Source organism: Physeter macrocephalus, chromosome 13 (genome assembly GCF_002837175.3).
Source record: "Physeter macrocephalus isolate SW-GA chromosome 13, ASM283717v5, whole genome shotgun sequence".
NCBI lineage: Eukaryota > Metazoa > Chordata > Mammalia > Artiodactyla > Physeteridae > Physeter > Physeter macrocephalus.
The window spans coordinates 84001014-84011345 of NC_041226.1; the positions used below are offsets into that span (position 1 = coordinate 84001014).

The 10332-nt window shown below is 62.0% G+C and overlaps 1 protein-coding gene across 1 annotated transcript in view; it reads right to left on the bottom strand.

Annotated features, from left to right (window-relative positions):
• Positions 1 to 178: 178 nt before the first annotated feature.
• VAV2 (vav guanine nucleotide exchange factor 2) overlaps positions 179 to 10332 on the bottom strand; it is a 203318-nt gene continuing 193164 nt past the window's right edge. The window contains exons 23-31 of the mRNA XM_055089387.1: positions 9866 to 9993; positions 8444 to 8518; positions 7118 to 7173; positions 5719 to 5835; positions 3012 to 3099; positions 1807 to 1930; positions 907 to 993; positions 572 to 673; positions 179 to 474 (exon numbers count right to left, since the gene is read on the bottom strand). Of these exons, the coding sequence (XP_054945362.1) occupies positions 179 to 474; positions 572 to 673; positions 907 to 993; positions 1807 to 1930; positions 3012 to 3099; positions 5719 to 5835; positions 7118 to 7173; positions 8444 to 8518; positions 9866 to 9993 (1073 nt within the window). The remainder of the gene's footprint in view (positions 475 to 571; positions 674 to 906; positions 994 to 1806; positions 1931 to 3011; positions 3100 to 5718; positions 5836 to 7117; positions 7174 to 8443; positions 8519 to 9865; positions 9994 to 10332) is intronic.

The following is a 10332-nucleotide window of genomic DNA, read 5'->3' on the forward strand; positions in this document are numbered from 1 at the left end:
GGCGGGACAGACCAGGCTCCAATCCCAGGGCCCCTCGCTCCTCTGTGGGCGCCCCAACCTGTGGGCACGTGGCCCATCCGAGCTCCACCGTGATGAAGTCAGAGCTTCACCGCCCCGCTGGGGGCCGTCACCGGCGGCGAGCGTGCTCGTGGGGATACGAGCGGATGGCGGTGCTCTGTCACAGCTCCCTCGGGGCCTTCCCCCATGTGCCCAGGGCCCGGGCATCACGTGGCCAGTGGGCAGCCGAGTGACCGCTGCCCAGCCCCCAGCCCTTCACTCTGACAAAGTGCCTGGAATTGGACCCCAGGGCACTGGTGTCCGACTCCCCTCGTGTCCCCAACTCCAGAGCCCAAACCAAACTGGAAAGCCGGTTGGACCAGCTTGGCCCAGGACCCAGGAGTCCTGATGGACAGATGACAATGGCCCGGGATGGGAGGGGCAACACATGCAGCTGCTGGGGAGGGGGCTCTGACTCTGGCAGTAGAGGGCCGTGCGGTCAAGGCCAGTCGAGACCTGTCCCCCTGCACCCAAGCCCCACAAGTCCTCCTGGCTGTCGCCAAGTGGAGCCCACCCCCGGGGCTGCTCCCCCCTTCACCCCGAGGGGGTCGCCCGGCCGTCTGCTGCTGCCAGACGCAAAGCTCCCGGGGAGCAACGGGGGACGGTGGCTGAGGAGCTGGAGAGGGATCATGGGGGTGAGCGTGGCAGGGGTGAGGGCAGCGCCAGGCCGGACCGTGTCTGCAGGAGCTGCAGCAGCCCCGCCCCCCGCCCCCCGCCGCGCCCCTCTGCACACACCCGCCCCGCCCCGCCCAGGCTGCGGGCAGCTGCGGACACGTTCAGGCCGGGGCCGTGGCCCGCCGGGCAGCTGGCGGCAGGCCGGGCCCCCCACGCCCCAAGCAGCAGTGGTACCTGACCAGAAGGGCGCGGAGGAGCCCTGAGAAGCAAGGCTGAAGCCCTGAGGACTGAGAAAAGAAAAGTTGTAGGAAGCGCAGGAAGCTGCAAAGAGGCGAGAGAGACTGTGAAAGGGGGGCCGGGGGAGCAGCCACACGCTGTCACAGGCGCGGCCGCAGGCGGCAGGGATGGGGGCCCAGGCCCCGCGCAGGGCACCAGGAGGACAGCGGGACGGCGCGGGCTCGGGACCCACCCGGGCACGGGGCCGCTGCCCTCGCTCCACCTCCTGCACCTGTTTCCCGGGCCACCTCCTGCCAGTGGGCGGGCTCGCGCAAGGATACAGGAAACTATTCGGCAGGTGACAGCCCCTCGCCCGGCACACAGGAGGTGCTCGCTAAAGGCCTGTCGTTCCTCTCCTGGCCTGCTCTGCCCCGGTGGGACCCGAGGTCCTGCGGGCCCCCGCAGCTGGAGGAAGTGGGGTGGCTCCGAGACAGAGCCCTGGGCCGGATGCCAAACGCTCTGGGCCCACCCTGCCCCTCCCCCAAGCTGGCCCCCCATCTGCGCTACGGAGCCCCATCTGCAAACAGAGGTACTGGCTCTGGCTCCCTCGTAGCTGGGGTCCCTGGGCGGGTGGGGGGGGGGCCATGCTGGGGCACAGGGACGGATTTGAGGACAGAAGGGACCTGCCCTGTTCCCTCCCCACTCTGACCTCCAGGCAGAGGTATCAAAACTCGGAGCAGCAATTCATAGCGGGCACTCCCCACCTGTCACATGGGGCCGCCCTGGCACCCTGGCTCAGGAGGGTGCTGGTGAAGGGCTGGGGGGCCTGGGCCACTGCTCCCCGGGGTGGAAATAGGGAAGGGGCTCCTGGCCGAGGAAGGTGCAACCCACCGGCAGCCTTCCGCGCACGGGCGTTACCTGGGGACCGGCTGGAGGCCCTAGAGGCCACGCGTTCCCGTGACTTGTAGGGGTACTTGAGCGTGGTGTCCAGCTGCTTGAAGCTCTCCTTGAGCGAGTGGCACTGGTAGTACTCTACCAACTCCTGCAAGACGCACGCACTCACTGATACCTCCGCCTCCAGGCAGTCCTCCCAGACGCCCTGCCCTCCCTCTCCCACCTCCCCAGGTTCTCACAGGGGACTCATCTCCTTGACCCCCAAAAACTACCCCTCCTCCTCGCTGCCCCTCCCAGCACCCAAACTGGGGGCAGGGTGGTCAGTATCGCAAACTTTTGATCCTGCGATTTCTCTCCCAAAAGTTTCTAAGGGAAGAAGGCCGGGACTGATGGACACAAATGCTCCCTGCGACACTTCATAGTGGAGAAAAACTCAAAACGCCCACACGTCCAACACCAGGGAAGCGCCTCGAGAAATCCCAGCACATCCACGTGACCGAGTGCCACGCGGCTACAGTGGGGCAGGAAGCGGGTGGTCCCCCTGGCGAGCATTTATTGTGCTGAGAGGTAAACTAAGAGTTGGGTCCAGTGTGGCCAGGGGCTTTGTTTGAAAAAGGAACCTATAAACCACCTCTTGGCTCTACTTAGAGGCGGTGGAGACTCCCCCTGAGACAAGACCATCAGGTTTGGGGGCAGACTGTGGATACTCTCGGTTTTACTGGGTGTGTTTCTGCGGCCGCAGTGGGCAGTCTCAGAGCTCAGATGCTCCAGTGAGATGTTCTCCACGCACGGAACACGGCGTAATTTAGCAAAGAAACACCAGGTCCAACTTTAAAATCATTTTAAGAAGGACTATGCCTCTCGCGGCTTTCTGGCTGGGCTGGGACAGCTGGGGGTAGGGGCGTTGGAAGCGAATGGGCTGCGTGATGCTGGTGGCCCTACCGTCCACCATGGGGTTTGGGGGACAGAAGTCTGACTCGAGGGGCTGCGACGAGGGCACCTACCTGTCCCAGGGTGCCCTACAATCCAGTTTCCCTGGATCTTTCCCACACTGGGAAGACTCTCCTCCCCGGGGAGAGGGGGACCCCTGCTGGGCTCTGCCCCTCTGCAAGCCGGGCCTGCAGGAGTGGGTGCAGGGGGCCGCTCCTCCTCGGTGTGGCTGCGGTGGGGGACCTGGGCCCTCCTCCCACCCTCGGGAATGGTTCGGCGGGAGGTGCGGGATCACATACCAAGAGGCTTTCAAACTTCTTGGCTTCTGTGATGTGTACCCAGCTGTCCTTCTCCACCACCTTAATGTGCTTCACCTCGTCATTGAATCTGGGCAAAGCACACGGGGGCGCCGGTCACTACGCAAGCCACACGGCCCCTGGCCCCCCAGGGGTCCAGGCTTATTGTATGTTTGCTGAGCAAAGACCCTGGCCCTCGGCCCACACCTCCTGCTCCTGTGGCTGCAACCTCTCTCCCCGCCCCAGCCGGGGCCTGTCTCCTCTACTGCTTGTCCATCCATCCCTCAGGCCACCCGTCTGAGGCCCAAACTCCCGGGTCAGTCAAGGCCTCAGGCCCCGAAGCTCCCCTCCACTCCTCCATCCAGTGCCGCTGTGACGTCCTGTCCCGGATTCCGCTTGTTCTCTGCACTTGGGGACGTCCCCCTCCCCATTTCCCCACCACCTGGTGAGGCTTTCACCGCAGGGTTTGTAAGTCAGAGGTCTGACCCTGGCCTGTGAGGCCCGAAGGGAGCAGCCTCACCCCAGCTGTGACACCGTCGCCTAAGATTCTCCTCCTCTGCACCCTCACCCCAGCTGGCCGGAGGAGCTCTTCCTCAGACACGCCAAGCCCGAGCCTGCCATGCCCTGGCACTGGCTGTCCCCTCAGCCCAGAATGCTCACCCTCCTGCCACCCTCACGACCCTGCCTTGCGTCCAGGTCTCAGTTCAAACGTGGCCTCACTGGAGAGCGCGTACCCCTTGCCTCCGAATCACAAAGCCACGCAAAGACATTACAAGTCAAGAAAACGACACGCCGATGTCCCCTGTGACGACAGAGGCGCAAATTCTCAACACGCTCTCTCCACGTGCACATCTATACACACCAATGTATAAAGAGGACTTTACACCACGATCAAATGGGACATTCCAGGAATGCAAGGTTGGTTTAACATCCGGCAACCAGTTAACGGAACAAACAGTTGTTAAATAAGCAAACGCCCAGCTGGCCAGCCTCCTCTCCCACGGGGCCTTGGAGAACACCCACCACTCTGTTTCTCCTGGATTCAGAGTGGGCTGAGCGTGCTCAGCCCCACCCCAGCTCCTTGGACAAGACCTGTCTGAGCCCCACTCCAGAATCCTGTGGGCCAGGCACCCAGAAGGTGCTCCCTGAATTCCTATCAGGCGAGAGACGTCTCTGCCACTTCACTGCTTGGTGCTGCCCCAGTCTCTGCCACAGACCTGCCAGCACGCCTCACGCGCCCCTGATCCCCCAGGGCCCTACTGAGACTCTCACTGTGGGAGACCCCACCTGCACTGGGTCACACATCTTACAATGCTCCCACCACCCACAGCAGGTACAGCTGATCTCTGCTTGAGAGCAAGTCCTGTGTACCAGGTGACCCAGGTGGTGTCCAGCTGACATTCACTAGACATCTGCCACTTTCAAGGCTGCAGCTGTTCTTCGGTTTTTGTATTTTAGAAAAGCCGGCGCGTTTGTTTCAGGCCCAAACATTAGTGGAGCCTCTTGGAAAGCCCGTGGGGACCGCGGCAGTTTGTCCACCTAGGTGGGGGTCTCGTCCTCAGTTCTGGCTCCTCCTCGTCGCCCAGATCCTGACCCCTCCACCTCTTCCACCCCAGGGGTCCTCCAACAGCCATTCTGTACAGTGGGACCCTGTCCTGGATGACCAGGGGATGACCACCTGCAGCCCTCCCAGTAATGGAAGAAGGGGATGGGGGTACGTTCACGCACGGGCACACGTGCAGGCATGCTGGCCGGCGGCACGTGCTCAGGCCAGGACCGGCACCCTGCTGCTGGGGCGCTCATGCCCTCGGCCCCCACTGGGCACAGATGCAGAGGAAGCTGATGCAGGGGGCGGGAGAACAAAAGCTGAGATGGAAAGATGGGAGTGGGCTGTGCGCTCAGGACCTGGGTGCGGCCCCACTGAGCCCGGCTCCCGTCTGCCCCTAACGGCCAGAGGCGCTCCTGCATCCTACCAAGAGGGCCTCTCTGTTCCCTCGCGCTGGCTTCTGTCACTCGATACCAGAAGCACCCAGGCGGTGACTCTGTGGCCGTCCGGTGGCCCGGTCACTGGGCCTGCCCCTCCCAGCACCCACCCAGCAGACCCGAGGGGGCCTTCCCTGGACACAGGTCACCCTGCTTGGGACTCTTGACCCCATCAAGGTCACGGAAAACCAGAACCCTCTCTTCGCCGACCTGAGACTCCTGTCCAGTGTGTGTCCTAGGCCGATGGTGACCAACGACCAATCAGATTCTGTCTCTTGAAGAGGAGACAGAAGACCCACAAGGGGGCAGAGTCTGAGCAGGAGAGGACCCCAGCCCTAAGGCCACGGGCTGAAGCCCTGAGCAGGCAGCAGCGTGACTGCCCGTGTTCTCCAAGGCCACCTGTGGGGCCGCTGGAAGGCCCTGCCCTCTCACCATAGGCCTGTCCCCATCCCTGAGCTCCTCTGGTCCCCACCACCTGAAAAACGCCAGACCAAGCCCACGGGGCGGCTTCGGGCAGGGCTGACGGCAGGCCGGGATCACTCACGATTGTCCGGGGCCAGGTGCACTGCGCAGACCCGCTGACGCCCTTTCATCTCAAAAGTGCCCTGGCGTGGGCAACGCATCCCGAGGCCACACCCAACAAGCCCAGAATCCGGAGGGGATGTGGGCTCCTCGGTTCAGAACGGCATGGGGGGAGGGGTCTCTCTGAGCCCCAGCCTCCACGTACTTGATGCTTATGGCAAAGCGCTCGGCCTCGGCCGGCCGCTCCCTGATTAGGTAGGTCCCGCTGGCGTGGGATTTGAGCAGGTTGTCGGTCTGCTGCCTTTCCATGTTGCCGGCAAACCTGGAGCAGAGGGGGAAACGGGGGCTGTTCACTGACACGGCTCTAATCTGCTGAAGAGCCTATTGGGACGTGAGGCCACGCCCCCGGGAGGAGGGGCGAGCAGTGGGCGGGGCCTGGAGGAGACGCGCGGCGCGTGCCGGGCTCACAGCCCGCACAGGGAAGGTGGCTGGGGGAGAGATAAGGACCCCAAACAGGCCCACTCCACCGCGGCCTGCACCCTCCAGAACGTTGGGCCGGCAAGAGGCGTTCAGGGTAACAGACATTAGATCAAATTTCCTTTCCAAGTTGTCATTGTTTAGTAAGCAGTAAACAAACACAAACTGCTCACGTGGGGTTTTGTTTCGTGTCCTAACATACTGGAGACCATCAGCATCTCCATGGGTGGGTTTCCGACACACTGACTGAAAGCTTTTCTCGCCAGCTCTATGGAGATGAAGCCCACCCCGACCCCCAACCTCAAGAACAAAGCCTCACCCCATTTGCACCTCCCTGTCGGGCCGAACTGGGACTTTTGTAAACAGATTCATTAGAAAAGTAAAGTTCTGTGCGTTACTCCATCAAGTGACAATCACAGCCTAAGCCCTCCACCCTCCACATTAGACCCAAATGCAGGGTGAACAGCGTACTGGAACAGACCCAGGGGTCTCAGAGACCCAGATGGGGCGGTGCTGGGGAGGCCAGGGACACCGAGGGTGCAGGCATATCACACCACTGGGCACAGGGGTCCCGCGGTGGCTTCAGGGATCAACCCCAAACCGAAAACCACAAGGGCAGACCCTCCCGGGGTCGAGCGGCCCACTGCTCTGGGGCTGCCACAGGGCGAGCTTCTGCAGGGCCATGGTCAGTGAAGGGCAGTCATTCTTCCAGGCAGCCGGCGAGCCGGCCGGCAGGGTGACAAAAGCTGGACCCGAGGCCGAACTGCATCTGGGACTCGTACCTACCACGTCACCTCCACGTTTTATTCATCAAACAGCTCCACTGCTCTCGTCAAGCCCGTGTGGGCAAATACAATTATAATTTTGGCCTTAAATATACCTTCTATATACTGATATTTTAGACAAGGCTCAAGTAAGATCACATTTTAAAAAGGGCTTTGTTCTCCCAAATGTTAGAACCTGATGATCTGTTTATAGACAGGGAAACAGCGGCCTCGGGGTAGAGAAGGCTCCCCCGGGCTCCCAGCGATTCAGAGCCGAGGAGGGGAGAAGGGGGCCGCGTGCAGCCGGGCTCCGCCGCCCTGGAGACACGAGAGGCAGCCCGGGGCCCCCGCTGATCCACTCACCAGGGGTACGCGGTGTAGTCCACCATATCCCGGGACGGCGGCCGGCTGATGGGCGGCTGGCAGGAGAGAACATTCGGGTTGGTGTGTCCCCAGGGACTGTCCACAGAGCGGGGCCCAGCGACGTCCTATCATCAATGACCCCGGGGGCCCAGCACTGGCCACCAGGACGTCTGTGGACTTAGGCCCAGAGCCACTGGCCTGGGAGGTCCCTGAGGGGAGCAGCCAAGACTCACCATCTCTGAGTAGATGCTCAGTGGGTTTGACTGAATGAACGATTGATTGATTGACCGAATGAATGAATATATAGCATCCAACTAACAGTGCAGTGTAGGGAGGGAGAGAGCAACCTGAAGGCGGCTACAACTGCTCAGCAGTGGACAAGAGCACACCCTATACCTCGCGTTCTCTGCAGCAGACGGGCCGCAGCCCCAAGGACGGGCATGGGGCCGGCAGCAGCGCGGTCTGCAGGGGGAGAGCCGCGTCTGCAGCACACCTTGCGGCTCTCCAGACCCCACGCTGCGCCCTCGCTGGCCTGGCCTCCCCTCACTGGGCCACAGGCTGGGTGTAACTAACCTCCCAGACTACCTGTCCCCTCCTCACCCCATTCACCATGCAGATGGGGAAACTGAGGGCCAGGGCTGGGAAGGGACTGCCCCCCCACCCGGCCACCCCGCAGGCCACCCAGTGAGTTAGTGACATTTTCTTCCTCTGTCATCTGGTCCCTTTGACCTGCCAGCAAAGCCTGTCCTAAAACTCTTTCTCCTTCAACTGGGCAATGGCCTGCACAGAAGCAGCGGCCTGGGCAGTGGGGCCAGAGGCCGGGCAGGGCCCGGTAGGTGGACCAGGGCTCCCAGGGGGTTGGGCACCTGCCTCCTGCTCCTTCGGGGGAAGTTTCACCCTCTCACTTTTAGCTTTTTCTGGGGTGTGTGTGGGTGATGCAATTGATGGCTGACAGCTCGATGCCTTTTGTAGCAGAATTTGCTCCACAGTACTCAGATGAAAGAAATGCCATATTGCCTCTTTTCTAAACATCGTAACATCTCGCTCTGAGTTCTTATGTTCGAGGGAGAAGACTTATAAAGTCCCTCCAGTTTGGAGAAAGGCAGCTGGTCTTTGGTCTATTACACCTGCTGCAGAAATGTCCATTTTAGTGTTTTTAGCCCTCCCAAGAGGAGGGATCCCCTGCCCCTTGGCCCTCCGTCCCAGCTCCGGGGCCAGCTCACAGCGGCCTGAACAAGTCCAGGGCGTCCTGAGTGAGGAGACAGCTCTCAGCACCCACGGCACCCTGGCCACCATGCTCCAGAAGCTTCCATGGGAAGTACTCACCCTTCCATCCACTGGACAGGGCTTCACAGACGAGCTAGGGAAGTAACCTGACTTCCTGGTTTGCACCAACCGACCCTGGGAGAGGACAGATGGTCAGGGCCGGCGGGGCGTGGCCTGGCCAGTGGTGTGGGGAGGGGGGACTGTAGCGTGCGCCCAGCTTGTCCTGAGGAGGACGAGGGGAGTCCCTGAGAAGCCCATCACGGCGTCACCTCCCTGCTGTAACCTCAGCTGACCTCATCACCGTTTGGGGCAGGCAAGGTGAGGGGCCCCCCTCACTTCACAGATGAGGACACTGAGGCCCAGAGAAGTGACACGGCTTGCTCGGCGCTGGGACTAGAGCCCCCTCTCCTGGCTGCTGTTTCCTCTTACCCACACCGGCCCTTCCCAAACCGTGAGGAGCATGTGGACCTGGGGGTCTTGATAAAACACAGCACACAGCGTGGGAGGGCCTGGGGGCCCCTGTTCACTCTCTCCGTTCCCTCTGCTTGGAACACCCTCCCGAGGTCTTCCCGGCAGCTCCTCCTCAGCCCCCGCTTTCGCATCAGCAAAGTGTCCCCGCAAGGCCACCCACACCTGATGGCCCTGGTGACAGACAGCTAGGGAGGGGAACTGGGTGGCTGGGGTCAGCGCGGGGCAGACTCCGTACTGCAGACACCTTCTCAGCTCCTGAATCTCCAGTCAGTGAGGCCGAGTCTAGCGCGCTAAGTTCATAAGTTAAGTACGGACTGACTAGGACCCCACATGACGACGAGGACGGCAGTAACAGTACTTGGACGCGGACGAACACGCACACTAGCATTGGCTCTAAGCAGGTCGCCCTGGTCACCCAGCCTGGGCAAGTGCCCCGGCTCCCTGTGGTGCCATGTAGACCCCGCGGGCTGGGGCCTGGGAGATCTCGGAGCAGCACCGACGGCTCCCCTTTCTCAGGCCTTATAACCAGGACAGCAGGTGTCATGGCTCAGAACCGTAAACCACCACACGGACCCGTGTCCGTGCTTTTGGGGCCTCCCGGGGCAGGGCGGTGGGCGGGTCTCGGTCATGCTGCTCCCCCACCCCGCCCAGTACCGAGCAAGGTGGTGCTGGCCTGAACTGGGGCAGGTGGGGAGCAGGGTGGGCGCGGCATGGCCTGGGCGGAGCCCGGGGGATGTGTGTGTGCAGGACACGACCCAGGCAGGAGGCGGACAGGGAAAGGGCGTGGACGCCAGGAGGAGGATCTCTTCCGTGAGGGGATGCTGCACTCCCTACCACCTCAAGGCGAACACCCCAAGACCCAGGCCCTGCTAACAGCCCACTTCTCTCGACCCCGATGGTCTCGCACCCCAAACCCACCCCTGCCTGGAAACGCAGGACTCTCTGCTTCTACCCTGGGGAGTGGGGAGGCGGTAGCCGGGGGCCCGAGACCCTCCCAGGTCCAGGACCCACCTCCCACCACTGAGACTCAGGGTCGCCTCTCAGTAGCTCAATCACATCGCCCGTCTGGAAGGTCAGCACCGGCTTCCCGGGGGGAGCAGGGTTGCCATGGTAATTCTGCACGGCCACCATCTTGGGACCTGCGAAGGACAGGGCAGGAGAGGGCGTGGCTCGCTGACTTCATCCTGACTTCAGCCCACCCCAAGTTGACCTTGACCTCCCTGGCCTTCTCAGACCTCTCAGGGCTCTTGGAAGTGGGCCACGGGCCTGTACCACCCCTCCCTAAGCTCTTCCCGTAAGGCTCCCACGTCCCTTTGTTAAATATCATAAGTAAACTATTTATGAGATTAACAGGTTCAGGGTATCATTGCAGTAATAGCGACTTTTTTTAATTTTAATTTTATTTTTTTTTGCGGTACGCGGGCCTCTCACTGCCGTGGCCTCTCCCGTCGCGGAGCACAGGCTCCGGGCGCGCAGGC